This window comes from Lepus europaeus, chromosome 3 (assembly GCF_033115175.1).
Source record: "Lepus europaeus isolate LE1 chromosome 3, mLepTim1.pri, whole genome shotgun sequence".
Lineage (NCBI taxonomy): Eukaryota > Metazoa > Chordata > Mammalia > Lagomorpha > Leporidae > Lepus > Lepus europaeus.
In genome coordinates this window covers 107,352,162-107,372,213 of record NC_084829.1, presented here as the reverse complement: position 1 = coordinate 107,372,213, position 20,052 = coordinate 107,352,162, and the positions used below count along the sequence as shown (strand labels likewise).

General features: G+C 54.7%; 1 protein-coding gene across 4 annotated transcripts; it reads left to right on the top strand.

Annotated features, from left to right (window-relative positions):
* Positions 1-272: 272 nt before the first annotated feature.
* Positions 273-17,782, top strand: ZBTB24 (zinc finger and BTB domain containing 24). 4 transcript variants are annotated; one of them, XR_009865512.1, is made up of 7 exons: positions 273-358; positions 1,268-2,256; positions 5,085-5,252; positions 5,774-5,857; positions 6,717-6,800; positions 10,300-10,407; positions 15,097-15,178. XR_009865512.1 is itself a non-coding variant. In XM_062186597.1 (7 exons), the coding sequence occupies exons 2-7, from the start codon at positions 1,296-1,298 to the stop codon at positions 17,012-17,014; spliced, it is 2,103 nt and encodes a 700-aa protein (XP_062042581.1). In that variant the 5' UTR covers positions 273-358; positions 1,268-1,295; the 3' UTR covers positions 17,015-17,782. The 4 variants fall into 4 exon arrangements, 2 of the variants coding, with proteins under 2 accessions (XP_062042581.1, XP_062042582.1); XR_009865511.1 differs by lacking the exon at positions 15,097-15,178 and adding an exon at positions 11,000-12,636; XM_062186597.1 differs by lacking the exon at positions 10,300-10,407 and adding an exon at positions 16,291-17,782.
* The last annotated feature ends 2,270 nt before the right edge of the window (positions 17,783-20,052 follow it).

Below are 20,052 nucleotides of genomic sequence, written 5' to 3'. Positions count from 1 at the left end.
GGTGACAGCGCCATTCCCATCCCCCGCCCCAATCCACACCTGTCTGGGCTCTCCGGGGCGGGCCCTCCAGCCAGGCCCCGCCCCATGCCCCGCCCCTGCCCCGCCCCGCCGCGCGGGTGGAGGCGCCTGGCGGGCCACGTGGTGCTGCGTCCGCGCACAGGCTGTGGTCCCGGCGCCGCGCTTCCGGGTTGGCTGCGGCGGCGGCGGCGGCACCGGCTCGGGGGCCGGAGCAGAGGCCGGAGCAGCGCGGGAGCCCCCGCGGCGGGCTGGGCCGGCCGAGGGGCAAGGGGAGCCCAGCGCAGGGGCGCCCGCCCGGTGGGCGATCTGCGAGCCGGGCCCCGCCGGGCGGCCGGGAGAGGTAGGTCCGCCGCGCGCTCGCCATCCGTGGGCTGCAGACCCGCGGCCGCGTCGCCCTCTCCCGAGCCGTCCGCTCCCTGGCGGGCCCGCGCGGCCGAGACACCGATGCCGAGGACCTCGCCGCTCGGCGGCTCCCGGCTCAGCGGGCCCCGGGGGGACGGAGCTCCAGGGGTCCCGCTCCTTGCGGGGTCTGGCGCCAGCCGGGCCCTTGCACGGCTCCCTTGAAAGCGAGGCCCCGTGCGGCTTCCTTGATTCTTATCTTCTTGCAGCTTGCACACGTCCGTTTTCCCCGCCTTTCTCGTGTGTGACCCCACCTCCCACCCCCAGACGACGCGACTGGTCTTGCGTGAGAGTGAGGCACTGAGGTCCCCATTGCAGGATTTGTGTAACCATAGAAAAGTTAGTGCTGCGAAGGGCTTCGGGGTGCTACGGGTATCCAGTCCTTTCGTCTAGTTTGCAGAGGAAAAAACAGACCCCCTCAGGGCATGGGCAGCCCCTCGAGCCAAATGCAGCCGGGGTGTGAGCTCTGAGTGAAGTGCTTCTAAGGTGGCGTAGGGGTAAAGCCGCCACCTGCAGTGCCGGCTTCCCATATGGGCGCTGGTTCAAGCCCCGGCTGCTCCACTTCTGATCCAGCTTTCTGCTATGGGAAAGCAGTGGAAGATGGCCCAAGTCCTTGGGCCCCTGCACCTGCGTGGGGGGATCTGGAAGAAGCTCCTGGCTGTTGCAGCCGTTTGAGTAGTGAACCAGTGAATGAAAGACTTCTCTCTGCCTCTCTGTGCCTTTCAAATAAAATAAATATTAAAAAAAAAAAAAGTAACGGTAAAATCCAGAGAACAGTGGGTTCATGTGGGCTGGGAGTCTTCCCCCTTACCAAGGCCTCCTACTCCAGGGACATTGTTTCTCGTTTCAGATCGAAACCTGCGTGGCCTCCAAAGAACATGGCCGCCCCAGCCCCAGCGCCTCCCCGGCAGCTGGTGGTCCACTCGGACACGCACAGCGACACTGTCCTGGCCAGTTTTGAGGATCAGAGGAAAAAGGGCTTCCTCTGTGACATCACCTTGATTGTGGAGAACGTGCACTTCCGAGCCCACAAGGCCTTGCTGGCCGCCAGCAGCGAGTATTTCTCCATGATGTTTGCAGAAGAAGGGGAGATCGGCCAGTCCATTTACATGCTGGAAGGCATGGTGGCGGACACCTTCGGCATCCTGCTGGAGTTCATCTACACCGGCTGTCTGCACGCCAGCGAGAAGAGCACGGAGCAGATCCTGGCGACGGCGCAGTTCTTAAAAGTCTCCGACCTGGTCAAGGCTTACACGGACTTCCAGAACGATCCCAGGTCCCCGAAGCCCACGCCTCTGGCCACTGCCGGTGCCCCGGTGGTGGTGATTTCTAACAAGAAGAACGAGCCTCCAAAGCGAAAGCGGGGAAGACCAAGAAAAGTCAACAGCGTGCCCGAGGGGACGGCAGCCTTGGCTGCAGAGGGGGAGGTACAGCTAAGACTGCACGGCCCGGCTCAGGACGGACAAAACTCTGTGGTCACAGAGGGAGCCCCGGGTGGTGTCCTGGGCGAGCAGGCTCCAACAAAAGGAAAGGAAGGGTCGGCACCTGCCTGTGAGCCGGGCAGCGTGGAGGAAACACCAGCCAGGAAGGATGAGAGCTCTGATCCCAAGAGCCAGGAGGAGCAGGACAGCCAGAGTCGCTACAGCAAGCGCAGGATTCGCAGATCCGTGAAACTGAAAGATTACAAACTCGTGGGGGGGGACGACGAGGACCAGGGCACGGCCAAGAGGATCTGCGGGAGGAGAAAGCGCGCCCGCGGCCCCGAGGCCCGATGCAAAGACTGCGGCAAAGTCTTCAAGTACAATCACTTCTTGGCAATCCACCAGCGGAGTCACACGGGTAATCACGCACTCGCGGCCTGCTGCAGCCGGCACCGTGATGGCTTCCGTGCCCCGTGCAGCCTCCGTGCGCGGGCCTCGTAATAATACCTCTGCAGATGCTGCTGCCAGCCAGGCGATCCCACCCACTGCGGCGGGGAGGGATCTGAGGCCCCCAGCTCTTAAATAACGTGCCTGGGGCCGTGTGCCCAGGTGACAGCTGGGGTTTGGACCCCAGGGCCCTGAAGGCAGAAGCCCTCTTAGGTGGAGTTCTGGGTTCGAGTCCCTGCTGGGCTCTGTTTTCTGATTCTCAAGCTTTGCTTGTCTTTTCCTGGGTCCACATTGGACCAGCTGGCCGGGAAGGCTAAACTCGCTCCCTTTTGCTCCCTTGAGCCCAAACGTGCTGTCTGTGCTGTTCAGGGTGAGGGCCGCTAGCCTGTTGTGGATTTTGAGCATTTAAATTGCAGGTGACTGAGAAACTGGATGTGTCGTTTGGTGTCGGTTGAGTGTCAGCCTCCACGTGTGGTGGGTGGCTGCCGTTTAGATCCACGTGGTACCTACTGGAAAGTCCTCCTTCTTGGCCCTCTCTCAGGTGCTCGACTCACTTGGCTTTGGGCTAGGCCGTAGGCAGCACTTACAAATCCCTCAGCCTAGTTGTTAAGCTTCAGATCAGAGCTGGTGCTTAAGTCTCCCGGGACCCCGCAGCACCCTGTGCGGTGGCTCTCATCCTGCTTGTTAGGGACCTGCTGCTGTTTCTTTTTTTTTTTTTTTTTTTAAAGATGTAATTTATTTATTTGAAAGGCAGAATTAGAGAGGAAGAGACACACAGAGAGAGAAATCATCTACCTGCTCGTTCACTCCCCAGGTGGCCACCACAGCCAGGACTGTGCTAGGCCAAAACTAAGCCAGGAACTTCTTCCAGGTCTCCCACATGGGTGGCAAGGGCCCAAGCACTTGGGCCATCTTCTGCTGCTTTTCCCAGGCCATTAGTAGGGAGCTGGATCAGAAGTGGAGCAGCCGGGACTCAAACCGGTGCCCTTATGGGCTTAACCCACTATACTACAATGCCGGCCCTCCCTCGTGCTTCACTGCCCTGTCCCAGAGCTTCCAAAACAACCAGGGCCTGGGCCCCAACCCCAGAGCTTCAGATTTGACTGCCTGGAGCCCGGATGTGTTTTAAAAACTCTCCAGAGATTTATTTATTTTTTATTTGACAGATAGAGTTAGACAGTGAGAGAGAGAGAAAGAAAGGTCTTCCTTCCGTTGGTTCACCCCCCAAATGGCCGCTACAGCCAGCGCTGCGCCGATCCAAAGCCAGGAGCCAGGTGCTTCCTCCTGGTCTCCCATGCGCGTGCAGGGGCCCAAGCCTGCACGCCTTCCCTGGCCACAGCAGAGAGCTGGATTGGAAGAGGAGCGGCCGGGACTAGAACCCGGCGCCCACCTCCAGAGATTTTTAAGGACAGGTGGGTAGAAAACCCTGAATCGTAGCAGCTTGAACAAAGCGGACACTTGAGAGAGAGTTGTTGAACTACAGTCGGCTGTGTCTCGGCTCTTATTGTTCATCAGAGACACCTGCGTGCCTAGTTTAAGGGTTCCGTCATTCCATGAGACTTGGTGGGGAAGGAGCATCGTGTGAGGTTCTCCTTCCTGCCCCCAGTGCTGTGGCAGCCGCCTGAGCGTGGGTCTCTCTCCGTCCACTTGTGTGCACGCCCGTTCATAACGTTAGGGTCCAGCTCCTAACGTTATCTTTGGTCATCTCTTAGTGAACCCCTCGCCTCGCCTCCCTCCAGAGCTCTGACTGTGTGGACGTGGAACCTTCCCGACCCCTCCTCTGCCTTTTCCATGAGGCTTCTTTTGCCCTTTCAGCCCCTGCAGGTTTTTTGTTTCTAATCTTTCTACTTCTGGCAGCTCTTTCTGTTCTCAAAATGTCCAAAATGTTTTTCTCTTAGCCTCCTGGTTGTTAGGCTCCGGGTGTAATATCTGTTGCGAGATTGTTACATATGACAGTGACTTTGTTTGTTGCTGGTGTCTCATGCTTGCTTTTCCCAGTCTTTTCTGGAAGCTTCTTGATTTTCTTTTCCCCCGTATCTGTCTCCACTGCTGAGGGCCTTCCTTGAATGCTTGGGGATTTTGTAAAAAAGCCTGCTTGATCGAATGGCAGAGGGGGTTACGAAGAAAGCTACTGGCAGCTGCAGAGTGTGGATGAGCTGCCTGCCTGGAGTTCGGTGTGCAAACACACTTGATGCAGTGTGGATGACGAGAAGCTGGGAGGGGGCAGGGACTGGGGGGTCACGGCTGGACACCCCTGCCTTGCTGGCGCCTGGCTCTCTGCACCTCGGGTTCTCTTAGCTCAGGCCTTTCACCTTCCAGCCCCGGGGAAGCCTGGCTGCGGGTCTAAGCAGGAGGGGAGGTCTCCTTACGCCACCCGTGAACATCTTCTCTCTGATGGAGTCCCGCTTGGCTGTGTGTGGCGGCCCCTAACCCAGAGACCCCTAACTTCCCATCTTCAGGGAGCAGTCACCATCAGCTGGGGAGAGAGGAGCCTGTGTCCTTGGCAGGTGTGGTGGGAGCCAGGGCCCAGGGGTCTCTCTCCACTTCCAGCAGGAGTCCAGCCTCCCTCACCCCTGTTGGCAAAGATCCCAGGCCACATCTCAGTAGCTCTCACCGCAGGTTCCAGCTTCGTCTGCTCCAGCTCCCCAAGCTTTATTGCTGATCCCACCTCTCCTCTTCTCTGGCCCTTGCAATGAGTGTCTTTTTAGACAAGTGCCTCGATTGTCCTTTTACTTGGGGAGGGAGCAGGAGGCTGGGTGGATCTTGGCTCATCCCAGGCTTCCGTGGCTCTCGTTCCAGGTGAGCGACCTTTCAGGTGTAACGAGTGTGGAAAAGGCTTTGCGCAGAAGCACTCGCTGCAGGTGCACACAAGGATGCACACGGGCGAGCGACCGTACACCTGCACCGTGTGCAGCAAGGCGCTGACCACCAAGCACTCACTGCTGGAGCACATGAGCCTGCACTCAGGTAGCGGGGCTCACGCCTCAGGGCCCACTGCCAGCGTGTGCCCATTCCCGGGGTGGGACGTCCCGGTAGAGATGCGTGACCGGGATCTCAGCAATGCTTTCCCGGCCTGGGGCCGTTTCCCACGTGATGTCATCGGAAGACAGGGCCGTGCACCTGTCAGAAGGTGGTTGGGAGTTTGGCACAGCACTAAGCCTTGAGCGAGAGCTTACGAGCTGCCTGCCTGGAGTTCGGTGTGCAAACACACTTGATTTAAGCTCCAGAGTTTAGAGCTATTTTACTCTGAATGCCTCTGGCGTGAGTGGGGGCGGGGAGGGTCAATTCTCCAGTTCTATCCCGGTGCCCAGCCCCTCCCGCTGCCTTACAAACCTCTGCACACGTATGCTTCTGTGGGGGACTCGGGGCTTCAGGCCCCACAGCCAAGTCACGCGGGCCTGGGCCTGTGGTGTGTTCACCGTTGTTAGCATTCTAGCTCCTTAACAGTCGGGGGTGTGTGTTTGAGTGTTCTGTTTTCCACCCGGCAGGACAGAAGTCTTTCACCTGTGATCAGTGTGGAAAATACTTCAGCCAGAAGCGACAGCTAAAGAGCCATTACCGAGTTCACACAGGTACCTGTGGGAAGCCTGGGGTCGGCGGGGAGGGAGCACCGGTACGGTTTGTTTCTGAAACTTTGGGTGTGGAGTGCAGGAGACAGGGCAGTGTTTAGGGGATGGTCTTTTTTTTTTTTTTTTTTTTTTTTTTTTTTTTTTAAGATTTATATATTTATTTGAAAGTCAAAAGTTACACAGAGAGAGAAGAAAAGGCAAAGAGAGAGACAGAGAGAGGGATCTTCCATCCGCTGGTTCACTCCCCAATTGGCCACAACAGCCAGAGCTGGGCTGATCTGGAGCCAGGAGCCAGGAGCCAGGAGCTTCTTCTGGGTCTCCGACATGGGTGCAGGGGCCCAAGGACTTGGGTCATCTTCTACTGTTTTCCCAGGCCATAGCAGAGAGCTGGATCAGAAGTGGAGCAGCCAGGACTTGAACTGGCGCCCATAGGGATGCCGGCACTGTAGGCCAGGGCATTAACCCGCTGCGCCACAGCACCGGCCCCATGGGAAGGGTCTTAAAAAGGCAATCTAAATGAGAGGTTTTCGTGTTACTCTGCTGTGTCATCTATATTTAATTCTTATGCCACTGTTGCGGTGCCGTGCACAGAAACCCTTGGCCACACTCAGAGCAGTGCTTCAAGGAGAGAAGATGACATTTGGCAGGACTAGAAGGGCCCCTGCTCTGTTGGGGAAGCCGTGCGCTAAGATGCATAGGAGAATGGTTACTGCCACCCCCTGAATGAACAAAGCTCTTGCGGTCAAAGCGCTGTATTCCCAGGGATTCTCTCTCAGGGAAGTGCTCTAACACAAATCGCTGGAGGAATGCAGGGCGCGAAGGTGTGCTGACACTTTTTTTTTTTTTTTCTTGTCATGCCAAGGTCACTCATTGCCGGAATGCAACCACTGCCACCGCAAATTCATGGACGTGTCTCAGCTAAAGAAACACCTGCGAACCCACACAGGTAGGACCCTGGCCCTGGCCGATCCTCTCCCCAGCACACTGACGTCCTCAGGGCAGTGGGGAGCACTCCCCACCCGCACCAGGCCCGCCCGTGTCTTGGGATGTTCCTTGTGCAGCGGGTGGGAGTTTGATAAGGAGCGCCTGTGAACGCCCAGGGCAGCAGCTGGCAGCGTTGTTCTGTGGGGCAGAAGTCGCCTCTCTTCACAGCTTAGCAAAGCGAGATCCTTGACCGAGCACTGTGTATGTGGGAAAACCTACTTCATGCCGCAGGCTGCTTGGGCCCTGCGCGTCCCTCTCCAGTGACTTCTTTTTAGGAAAGAAGGAAAACCGGCACACAGGCAGGAGAGCCTGGACACGAGGGACATTGTTTCCTCTCTCCCCAGAACCAGCGCCTCCAGCTTAAGCCTGGCGCTTGAGCTGCGGGGGGGAAGAGAGGGCAGGTTGCTTAGAGCAGCTCAGAGTGTTTGTTTTTTTTTTTGTTTTTTTCATTGACGAGCAGAGAAGTGAACATGGGGGCCTGTTAGAATCTTCTGGAAAGTAGCATGGTTTGAAAATAGACCTGTTAGGTTTTCTAGGAGAAATCTCCCATTGTAGGTTGGCTATTTAATGATTATGTTCAGTTGTCAACTCAAATTACGTCTCACGTGAGTTTATGGTACTTTAGAGATTGTTTTTACGTGTATGGGTTGAGTGTCCCTTATCCAAAAACTGAAATGCTACGAAATGTGCAGCTTTCTGGGCACTGACATGGTACCCGGTAGAAAATGCCATGCCTCACCTTGTGGGCCGAAGCCAAATACAGGTGCACTAAAAATATGGTGTGAAGCTCCCTTCAGGCTGTGTGTGTATGGTGAGCGTGAGACAAATGAATGTCGTCTTTAGACGGGGAGCACATCCCCCAGATACCCCATCGTGTGGTTAGGAGCATTCCAGAATCTGAAACACTTCCGGTCTCCAGCATTTTGGGTAAGGGACACTCAACCCATGCAGCTGTTTCTTCCTCCAGGCAGTAGAGCGTCTCCCGGGGCTGCATTCCATGAAGAAGGTCCCTCCACAGTCTTTCCACAGACACTGTTGTTAACAGGGCCTGTGGAATGGGGCGCAGCCACTTAGCCCTGTTTCCAGAGCAGCATCTAAGGACCTGGCCCTCTCTCAGGCCCAGAGGCCACCGCAGCGAGTGGGAGGGACAGAGCCCCGCTGGGGAGAAGCCAGCATGCGATCAGAGAGGCAGAGCGGGCAAGCACATGGGTGCTAGGCGGCAGCACCTGCCAAGAAATAAAGTGCAGGCTCGGGCCAGGACGTGGGAAGGACACGGCCTTCTTACAGGGGTCTGGTCTGGGAGGGCTTCGCAGACAAAGTGGCTTCCTGGCAGGAGCTGAAAACACTCAGGATGTGGAGAGGAGCGAGCCAGCCATTACGGGCATCGAGAGGTACCAGGAGGCAGGATAGCCGAGGCAGGGCAAGGACCCAGGAGTGGATGGACAACAGGGACTAAGCGTCCCAGTAGTCTGGAGGCTGTCAATCTGAACAGCTTTATGAAAACAGCCCAGTCCCACCCAGAGGCTCTGACTGAATTCTTTTGGGATAGAGCCTTGGAATTATTTGTTTTGATTTTAAAGATTTAATATATTTAGAGGTCAGTGCTATGGCATAGCAGGTAAAGCCACCAGCAGTGCCAGCATCCCATATGGGTGCCGGTTTGAGACCTGGCTGCTCCACTTCTAATCCAGCTCTCTGCTGTGGCCTGGGAAAGCAGTGGAAGATGGCCCAAGTCCTTGGGCCCCTGCACCTGCTTGGGGGGTCTGGAAGAAGCTCCTGGTTCCTGGCTTCAGATCAGCACAGCTCTGGCTGTTACGGCCATCTGGAGAGTGAACCAGCTGTTGGAAGACCTCTCTCTCTCTCTCTCTCTCTCTCTCTGCTTCTGCCTCTCTGTAACTCTCTGCCTTTCAACTAAATACATAAGTCTTTTTTTAAAAAAATCATTTTAAAAAATGATTTGTGTATTTAGTTGAAAGGCAGAGTAACAGAAAGAGACCTTCCATCTGCTGGCTCACTCTCCAAATGACCACAGCAGCCAGGGCTGAGCCAGGCCAAAGCCAAGAGCCTAGAGTTTCATCTGGGTCTCCCACATGGGAGGCAGGGGTCTAAATACTCGGTCATCTTCCACTGCTTTCCCAGGCCATTAGCAGGAACAGATCAGAAGTGGAGCAGCTAGGACTTGAACCAGCACTCATATGGGAAGCTGGCATCTCAGGCATTGGCTTAACCCACAGTGCCACAAAGCCAGCCCCGGAACTGGTACTTTTAAAAGTGCCCCTCAGTGCTTGTACTGTGCGTTCACACTTGAGCACTTGGAGGGCATGGTGAGGATGGGCTTGCCTCCTGGTGAGACAGCTGGAGCCACAGGGATGGCATGACGTGACATAACCTGGAACTTGGCCTGGGGTCACTGCAGCCACCGTGTGGGTGGGCGGGGACAAGGCCTGGCCTGGTGGTGAGGGCGGCATAGCCGTATAAGTGGTGGCAAGTGACTGGTAGATTCCGAGGAAGCGTTCACACGGTTTGCTCCTAACTGGATGTGTGGCGGCTAAGGCAACCAGGAGGAGGACAGACTGGGCAAGACTGAGAGGAACAAGTCGCGGTGAGTTTTGGCTCGCGGGGTCTTGGCTGCATCCATTTCACACCCAGGTGTGGGTGTGGAGCAGCCAGTAGGACACAGAGTCTGGAGTTCAGGGGGAGCGTGTGGGCAGAGCTGGCAGCTTCCAGGCACACCCGCGGGCCTGCATGTGAGGCTGTGGTGGAGCCCTGGCCACGGGATCGGGATGGAGCAGAGCTGGGATGCCTGAGAGGAGGCGCTCGCCTGCCTTGGCTCCGTCCTGCTCTGGTCCTTAGGAGCAACGTGGGTCCTACAGTGGGAGTGACAAGGGAGAGAATGCCTCTTTTCTCCCTAGGCTGACTGGTTCGAGGAGCAGAGTGGACTGTGTGTGCTTGGGTAAAAAAGGGCCAGGTGAAGTCATTGCCATGATGGAGAAGAGGAGAAAGCAAGTCAAGCCGAAAACTGGGCAGGCAGTGTGCAGGCAGGGACACGGGGCCTTGTGTTCCCACTCCTCGCGCAGAGCCTGCTCGGTGTCGGTGTCAGTGTCGGAAGGCACCGCCGCAGCCCTGCTGTGGACACTGAGAGGCCAGCTCCGGCAGCACCGGCTACGCCAGCAAGGCATTACTCAGCTGCAGAACCGAGGTTGGCACTCCCCTTGGGGCTCTGCACCTGCAGACTCTCCTGGGTCATTGGGTCCCCAGTGCCAGAAGTGGAGGCAAAGCGTCAGGCAAGTGGGGCAGTGCGAGCGAGGTCACCATGGCTCAGGCTCTGGGTGCAGGTCTTGTCCCTGAGCCTGGAGCTGCTCGGGCTTGCAGGCACCGGGCCACACTGAGCGTTCGGAATGCTGATAAAGCAGCAGAGGCATTCGCTTAACGAAGGGCTCACCCCTTTCTGTTGCCTGCAGTACCTTCTTCCTGATAGCAGTGTACCCGAAAACCAGGCTAGTGAGCAGAAGATGGCTTGGTGAGCTGGGGCGAGTCGAGGGACTTAGCCCAGGCCACGGAGAAGCCTGGTGAGTGACCTCTGACCCCGCAGCGCAGACCCTCCCCTCCGGCATCTCTGCCCCTTGGGTGGTGGTAGATAGCAGCGGGCTCCTGCACTCATGCCCTGTGCTTCTGACCGACTTGCTAGAAACCGGGGTTCACGTGGCCCCCTCCTTGGGTTCTGTTCATTTGCTCGAGCAGCTCGTAGAACTCAGGGAAAAACCTTTCTTGGGTTCGCCAGTTTGTTCTAGAGGATATTAGATGAGGAGACGTGTGGCCTGAGGTGCAGTGGTGCAGAGCTGCCGTGCTCTCTCTGGGCGCTGCCTCCGTTCCAGGAGCCTCCACGTGGTCAGCTGTCCAGAAGCTAGTAGACCTTCCTGCCTGTCGGTGAGCTTCCTTCCTCTCAGTATGGGACAGGACCCCTGCTGAACTGGGGTCTCAGCATCCACTGTCAGACAGGGTCGGTCAGAGAATGACCTGCTTTGGGGAAAAGAAATTCTCCTTTCTGTGGCCTGAGTTGGAGAGGAAGTTATGAGCCAGGAGCTATGAACAGAGCCCAAAATATACATGAATGTATTCTCACCCAAGCGTAAATGACAAAGTGTTAATATCCCGAATAAGGAAAAGCAAGTACCCCACAAGGAAAGCACTGGACAGGAAGGGCTTGGCACAGAAGACCGTGTAGGAAGGGTGGAGAGACAGGAAAGAATCCGCAGTAACCCTGCTAGTCATCGAGGAGGAAGGAACGTGTGCTTTCTCGCCTGTCAGGTTGGTGAGCCTGTGCGGAAGTGGGCTTCTCTCTGTGCTGGTGCAGGAATATAATTTGGAACTTTCTGGAAAGAAACTTTGGCGATGTTTATCAAAATGTTGCAGGATGATATGCATCACAGGCAGGATTGTTTGTAATGTCAGAAACTCCAAAACAACCTGAGTGTTCTTTGGTAAGAGACGAGTTCAGTTAAAAAAATTTTTTTAGACATTTATTTATTTATTTGCCAGGGTGACAGAGAGAGAGAGAGATCAAGATCTTCCATATGCTCGTTCACTCCCCAAATGCCCGTAGGAGCTGGGTCTGGGCCATGCCAAAGCTAAGAGCCTGGCACTCCATCTGGGACTCCCACATACGTGGCAGAGACCCAAGTGCTTGGGCTGTCGTCCACTGGCTTCCCAGGTGCATTAGAGGAGGGTGGATCAGAACCAGAAGCAGAAGTAGGACTTTATCCGAGGCACTGTGATACAAGATGCCAGCGCCTCCAGTCGTGGCTTAACCTGCCACGCACAACTCCTGCCCCATAGATCAATTTTGGGCAGTGTGTCCAGCGGGACATGACTCGGCCTTTTTAAATGGTGTGTGGCTTTAACTGACACTGGCTGACGTGGTGTGCATAAAACTATTCTTGCACGCTTATGAAATGTTAACTGCTCACCTCAAGAGAGAAAGTGGAACTTTCTTTGTACTTTTCCGTCATTTGATTGTTTTACCCTGAACACGAATGATTTGTAAAGAAAAGCAAAGCTGTCGTGTAAACAGGAAAGCAGGACACTTGGGAGGGAGAAAGTAGCAGGTTAAACGTGGATGTGGAGAGAACTGGAGGCGCCACTGTGTCGTGTCTGGCTGGCGCAGGGGCCAGCAGGCGCTGCCATTGACCAGTTATTTTAGGTTTGAGCGGATGGCGGAGGGACGGCCCAGCTGTGAGGTCCTGGAGCAGGGGTGGGGCGGGCGAGGCTGTGTCAGAAGCAGCCAGGAGTTGCCCCAGCCCTTCTGTGGACATCCCTGGGTGGAGCCCTGCCGGCCACACCCTGACTTCTGCCCTTTGCTTTAGTCGCCATTGTGTAAACCTCTTGTAAAACTTCCTTCTGGAGCCAAGAGCTTGTACCTGTCAAGTAAATAAATAAATCCTTAAAAAAAAAAAAACTTCCTTCTGCTCCCATTGCCGCTCAGGCTCTGCCATTCACCTTCCAGCCTGTGCATCTGCCTCCTGGTCCAGGCCCCAGCACGTGGGCGTGGACTGCTGTCACTATCACTCCCAGGCGTACTTTCCCAACACCCTCCAGGGCCTCCCCGTCTCTGCCCACAGTTCCCGGCTGCCTCCGGCGTGGCCTCACCTCGCGGCTCACCCATCCCTCACCGTGACTCCTCCGCACTCCTGGTCCATACCACGTGGCCATCTCCAGCTCCGACTTTTCAGCCGCACCGTTTATCCTGGTGCCCTGGTCGAGGCTTCTGTCCGACCTGCCTGATCCTCTGATCCTGCTCCTACCCCGCCCCCAGCCCGGTCCCGGCTACACCCCCAGGTTGTTGTTGCCACTCCCTGCATGTTCGCTCGGCACCCACTGTGTTGCTCACTACTGCGGGCACTGTCTCAGTGCAGCCCCGACTTCTTTTTGAGGCCATGATCCTGTCCCCTGTGCCTTGTCTATTTTGTGGCTCTGTGTTTTGTGGCCTCTCTGTGTCTTCGGACTGAGCCAGCTTTGGGAGGAGTGGACCACCCGGCAGTGGAGCTGTCTTGTTCCCAGAACCAATCAGAAACCAGGGACTCGGAAGACCTGCCCCAGAGTCACCCTGGCCAGGAGGATGTGTCTTCTTCCTGCCCCGCTCACTCCTGCAAGAGCTGCGGCTGCAGCAAGCTCTCCCCCGGGAGAATGTAGGCGCGTCCTGAGAAAACCTTCAAGGGGCGAGTGTCACGGCACAGCAGGTTCGGCCACCGATTGCGAGGCTGGCATCCAGTATTAGAGCGCCAGTTCGAGTCCCGGCTACTCCACTTCCTACTAAGGCACCTGGGAAGGCCCCTGCCGTCTATGATGGAGACCAGGCTGGAGTTCCTGGTTCCTGGCTTCGGCCTGGCCAAATTAGTGGGTTTTTTTTTTGTTTTGTTTTTTTAAAGATTGATTTATTTGAAAATCAGAGTTACACAGAGAGAGAAGAAGAGGCAGAGAGAGAGGTCTTCCATCCGCTGATTCACTCCCTAATTGGCAGCAACAACTGGAGCTGCACCGATCCGAAGCCAGGAGCTTCCTCTGGGTTTCCCATGTGGGTGCAGGGGCCCAAGGACTTGGGCCATCTTCTACTGCCTTCCCAGGCCATAGCAGAGAGCTGGATGGGAAGTGGATCAGCCAGGACTCAAACCAGCACCCGTAGGGATGCCAGCACTGCAGGCGGTGGCTTTATCCGCTATGCCACATCACCGGCTACAAAATTGGTGTTGTCATGTGAGTTTCCCCCAGAGGACTCTGACTTGAAGGTAGAGTAGCCCCCGCTCTGAGGGAGCGAGCCGCAGAGACAGGTACTGGCAATGGCCTCCGCCTTAACCTTTGCAGTCGAAAAAGTCAAAGATGTGTGGAGTCAGTGTCGGTATCGCAGGGGTCCTCCAGCTGCGGGAAGCTGCAGAGCCCAACCAGCCGCCATGTCCCAGGCATAGTGCCCCTGCTCGCCTCTAGTTAGCAGGGATTTTGCTACTTGCTTCTTTTCTGCCTTTAGGATCTCTTAGTTTCGGTTCTGGAGGGCACTAACAGTCTGTCACTCCACGTGCACACTGCCATGTGCAGGCTAACCCTGAATGAGCACCAGTTGGCGTGAATGAAGCATAGCGCGGTGCGGAGCAGTCGCACCCTGCAAAATCCATTCATTCCGCAGGGGGTTCTGGAACGGCACGCCAGGCCAGGTGCTAGGAGTAGATAATCTTCCAGAAGAGGGGACAGCCAATGACATGCTGCCTGTAGCATGGTGGACATGGAAAGCAGGAAGCGAGCTAAGGAGGGCTTGTGTGGCTCCTGGGGAGGAGGTGAGCGGGCAGCTGGAGGAGACGAGGCGAGTGAGCCGCTCTGGGAGCACCCTGGGATGAGGTCAGGGAGGCCGGGTGTGGGGAGTGCTGCGCTAGGGTCCCTGCCAAGGAATCTCTGGAAACCAAGGGCCTTTGGCTTTCCTTCTTCTTTTTTTTTTTTAATGTGTTTATTAATTTTAAAGGCAGAGCAACAGAGAGACACACACATATCTTCCATCTACTGGTTCATTCCCCGAATGCCTACAACAGCCAAGGCTGAGCCAGGCAGAAGCTAGGAGCCATGAACTCCATCTGTGTCTCACATATGGGTGGCAGGGACTCAAGCACCTGCCGCCTCCCAGGCCCAGTAGCGGAAAGCTGGATCCGAAGCAGTATAGGCGGGCCGCAGTCCCAGGCACTCCGATAGGGCTGCAGGCAGCCCCAGCCACCAGAGCGTTTACAGCAGAAGCAGCGTGGTTGGACCCCACATCCAGGCTCACTGTGCTTGCCATGTGGATAGTGGGTGGCCCCGGAGCGAGACCAGAGGCGGGAGACTACCCTAGCTAGGCGAGGGTCGCAGGTGGCAATGGAGGAAGTGAGAGGAGGCGTCTGGACGGGTTTGGAAGGCAGATAGGAATGTGAGGGAGAGGCAAGTCCCCTGGTGCACAGGCGCCCTCCTAAGGGTCTGGCAGGCCAGCTCACAAGCAGTGCGGGCGGCCCGAGGGCGAAGAGTAGCAGACACAGGAGTAGACACGCCGTGTGCCTGTTCTCATCACACCAACCCCCTTGTCTCAGTTTGCACATTGTTACCTTGCACTTCATACGCAGTGCGCAGGTGCAGGGCAGGTGCTTAGCCAAGGAGGGCGTGGCCATTGTTTTTTACCTTGTGAAGTGGCAGGGGGATTTTGCTTTTATGCTGTGTGGATGTTTCTGATCCCTTTCCTTTTTTTTTCCTAGGTGAGAAGCCATTTACTTGTGAGATCTGTGGCAAATCTTTCACAGCCAAGAGTTCTCTACAGACGCACATCCGAATCCACCGGTAACGTGCAGGCGTTCCCTCGCCAAGACCCCACACCACGCTGGCACGAGGGTGGGGGGAGACACGGGCACCCGCAGGGTCCCTTCCCCAGACGTGTGCTGTGGTAGAATTTCCCCAGTAGTTTATTGCCGTGTTTTATCTTTTCAGTCTTGAAGCTTCAGACCCAGACAAAATTAGCGATACTGAGTCTGGCCAGTAAAATTCCCATTATTAATTTCACATTTTGGATTTTGACGGCAGAGGGGAGGGTGTTAGGGCTGGTCCAAAGCTTAAGTCTTCAATCAAAAATAACTATCCAGGTGTTCTTCTTCACCAGAGTTACTGCCAGGTTGGATTTAGGAGTTGTTCTAACTATACCCTAAATAAGCACTGCTCAAATTTTTAAATATTGTATTAATCATATATACGTACGTGGCATTCGAGCCTCAGAATTGGCTTTGCAAACTGCCATGAAACAAAAGAGAATTCAGTGTAGTGTATGTTTACTTTCTTTTTTTTTTTTTTCTTAACAGAGTGGACAGTGAGAGAGAGAGAGACAGAGAGAAAGGTCTTCCTTTGCCGTTGGTTCACCCTCCAATGGCCGCCGCAGCCGGCACACCGCGCTGATCTGAAGGCAGGAGCCAGGTGCTTCTCCTGGTCTCCCAAGGGGTGCAGGGCCCAAACACTTGGGCCATCCTCCACTGCCTTCCCCGGGCCATAGCAGAGAGCTGGCCTGGAAGAGGGGCACCCGGGACAGAATCCGGTGCCCCGACCGGGACTAGAACCCGGTGTGCCGGCGCCGCTAGGCGGAGGATTAGCCTATTGAGCCGTGGCGCTGGCTGTATGTTTACTTTCTGATCTGAAGTACATGTGGTGAAATCATAAACTGCTTATCGTATCTGGCCCCAGCCCCACCTGCCACCCTGCCTCGAGCACCGGCCCCACCCTTTTAAGATTAGAAACTGGCGTTCTGGTGACCTGTCCCACATCCTTAGGTTAGCAGGGGAACCTGTGACTGGTGACTCACGGTCTAGTTCCTTTTCCTCTTAGCCTTGATTCCGTCTCCCTGAATAATCAGGAAGCCCTGAACAGGACTTCCGGCTTTTAAAATACAGCGTGTCTTTTTGCCATAGAGGAGAGAAGCCCTACTCCTGCGGCATCTGTGGCAAATCCTTCTCTGACTCCAGCGCCAAGAGGCGACACTGCATCCTGCACACCGGCAAGAAGCCCTTCTCCTGCCCTGAGTGTAGCTTGCAGTTTGCGCGCTTGGACAACCTGAAGGCCCACTTGAAAATCCACAGCAAAGAGAAACAGGCGTCAGACGCCGGCAGCGCTCCCAGCAGCGGCAACGCGGAAGAGGTCCGGAATATCCTCCAGCTCCAGCCGTATCAGCTCTCCACCCCGGGGGAGCAGGAGATCCAGCTGCTCGTCACCGATTCCGTGCACAACATCAATTTCATGCCGGGGCCCAGCCAAGGCATCAGCATCGTCACTGCGGAGACTTCCCAGAACATGAGCGCAGACCAGGCCGCCGACCTGACCCTGCTCACGCAGCAGCCGGAGCAGCTGCAGAATCTGATTCTCTCAGCCCAGCCGGAGCAGACAGGGCACATCCAGGGCCTCAACATGATTGAAAGCCAGATGGCGCCCTCGCAGCCAGAGCCGGTGCACGTCATCACACTGTCCAAGGAAACCCTGGAACACCTTCACGCCCAGCAGGAGCAAACAGAGGAGCTGCGTTTAGCGGCAAGCGCTTCCGATGCGGCTCAGCACCTGCAGCTGACACAGGAGCCAGATCCACCGCCTCCCACGCACCACGTGCCCCAGCCCTCGCCCCTGGGCCAGGAGCAGAGCTGACCCGGGAGCACTCAGGCTGCTTCCCCACAAGCTGGCTCTGAGCAGACTGTAAGAACTGGCAGGCAGGTTCTCTGAAGGGCTGACTTACAGATCCTCACAGAGACGGGACAGCAGCAAGGCTTGGGGGTGTGTGAGAGAGAGTGAGGTCCTGTCTGTAGGACCAATTGGAATGTAGCATTTCATTGCTGATGAAGGCGTCTCATTTTCAGCTACTGCGTCTCTTCAAGACCGGGTCCTGTCGCTTCTTGGCCTTTTGGCTAAGATCAAGTGTAAAGACCGGGTCCTTCTCTGGGGGCACTGATTTACAAAGCTCTCTATTAAATGTTCACAGCCATAGGCCATGGTCTTACTGATCTTTCCAGTTATGGTTTTAATGTTTTAGAACCAAGAAAGTCATTCACAGGTTGACTTGAGTGGCTGGTTCTCCTTCCCTGTTCTCTTAGGCAATACGATTGCTACTCCAGGTCAGGACTGACTGTGACAGCTCACAAGGTTTGGAGAATTTGCCTTCTTAATAATGTCCAGTCCCCTGAGACACATAAGCTATCTCTTGATGTCTGGTCTTTGTGTGTGCAGTACAGGGGGCCCATTAGGTCATGCTTAAGGTGGATTACAACCCAGAGGCTGTATTTATAGCTCAAAAATTCATATATCAAAGCCAAAAATGTAAGATTTTTTTAACTGTAAATTCAACTTTTCTGAAAAAGCATGGGTCTATTTATTTCTTAAAAAGCAAACTATTAATTTTTAATTAAAAGGTCTAATTAAAATATGAAATTGAATCATGACGTTCATCTCAATTAAATTCTGAATTTCTGGCAGAAATAATCCTTGATTTTCATGAGAAAGACAAATGTCTTAATTATCCTGAAATGAATATTTTATCCAGTGTAATTTAAGTGATAAACATACCCTACAGAAGTTAAATTGACCTCCAAAAATGTTGATCTGTGTGTGGTGCCTAGTAACTTTCTGGAGATGAAAATTTATTACTTATTTGCATTGCAGGTTAGGTTAAATCCCACAAAATGGGCACATCAGTTTTTAAATTATCTGGGGATGGGCATTGGGATCCCAAGCCACAGCCTGCTGCTTGGGACGTCTGTATCCAAATGAGCATGCCTGGATTTGAGTCCCAGCTCCGTTTCCAGTTCCAGCTTCCTGCCAGTGCTTCCCCTAGGAGGAAGCAGAACATGGCTCAGGCACTTGGGACCCTGCCACCCACAAGTGAGATGGCCTGAGTCCCCAGCCCCTGGCTTTGGCCTGGCCCAACCCTATCTCTTTGCCTTTCAAATAAAGGAAACCAAAAAACATGTATTCATGAGGTTTATATTAGAAAGGCACAGAGACACAGTTCCAACCCGCTGGTTCACTCCCAAAATGCCCACAACAGCCAGGACTGGACCAGGCTGAAGCCAGGAACCAGGAACTCAACCCAGGTTCCCACAGGGGTGACAAGGACCCAAATACCTGAGCTGCTGCCTCCCAGGGTGCACTTTAGTTAGCGGGAAACTGGAATTGGAAGTGGAGCCGGGACTCAAACCAGACACTCTTGATAATGGGAGGGAGACATTCCCTTAACCGCTGTGCCAGACACCTGCCTGCCCTGGGCCAAAGCTGGGAGCTGAGAACTCAGTCTGGGTTTCCCAGTGGGCACTTGAGCCATCACCACTGCCTGCCCAGCTGGAACTGTAGGAACAGGAAGCTGGAGTCGGGAGCAGAACCAGATGCTCTGATATGAATGCTGGGTTCCTAACTGCTAGGCTAAATGCCTGCCCCAATGAGATACTTTGTATCCTTTTTACATCTGAGGTCTTCAAAATCTGGGGTGTGTTTTATGCTTCCTGCCCCTTCTCAATTGAATGTTAATGTTCATTGACTTACAGTACCTGACCTATATTTAGATGTCATACAATTTACAGTGGCAAATCCAGGTATCAGGTAGCCGCAGACATACTTAAATTTTTTTTTTTTTTTCAAGAACTGAAACAAGTTACCAGCTTTTAATTTTTATCAGAATTCAAATCCGGTTGCCCAGTGGCACAGCCCGTGTTGGAAGTGTTCTAGAGCCACATAGTGGCTGCTGGTTCCTGCATTGGGCAGCTTGAGATCCAGTCCCGGCCGTAAGTGGGTTATTTGACCAGCTGTCAAAGGGGAACAGAAATTGATAGCTTTGTCAATCTAGCCTCTCTCTGTGTCCCAAATACACATTCTGCCCCTTTGAATGAAGTTCCTCTTTTAAAAGCTCAGTGGATCCTGTAGGTAAAGGAAGTGTGCCACACGTATGTGAACAGGCTTCTCGTCTCACGGCCAGTGCAGCGTTTCACAATTCACATTGCGCTAAATCGTACCATTTTGGAAGTCAGCTTAAGTACAGAGACACCAGAGTGTGCTCCTCTGGCAATGGTGTAGGTTAAGCCTTTGGCTACTGAACACAGCTTGTTTTGAAGATGACTCTGGTTTGCCCATGCTAGCCTTGGTATGACTGGAACTGGGAGCTTCCAAGTAAGTTCTTCCCATGCCTGCCTGGGGTTTCTGCCTCCACTCTGTTTCCTACAGCTCGTTCTTGTGTCGTAGCTACTGTGAATGGTGCCAAGGACTAGGGGATTCTCGTTAACAGTGCCTAACAGTTACGCATGGAATCTTCTCCATGGGGGGCTGAGGAGCAGGTGTGTGTCCTGCCTAGGTTGTGCTCACACCTTTTCCCTGCCGTGGCACACCACAGGCTAGGGTGGTTAGACGGCTGCAGACCTGTGGCCGGAACTTAGGGAGCAGTTTGCTACGGCTGCTGTAACAGCACAGACTGGGTGGCGTAAACTACAAAATATATATTTTTTTTAATATTTATTTATTTACTTGAAAGAGTTACACAGAGAGAGAAAGAGAGGTCTTCTATCTGCTGGTTCACTCCCCAATTGGCCACAATGGCCAGAGCTGAGCCAATCCGAAGCCAAGAGCCAGGAGCTTCCTCCTGGCCTCCCAAGCAGGTGCAGGGGCCCAAGGACTTGGGCTCTGCCCTTCCGCTCTCCCAGGCCATA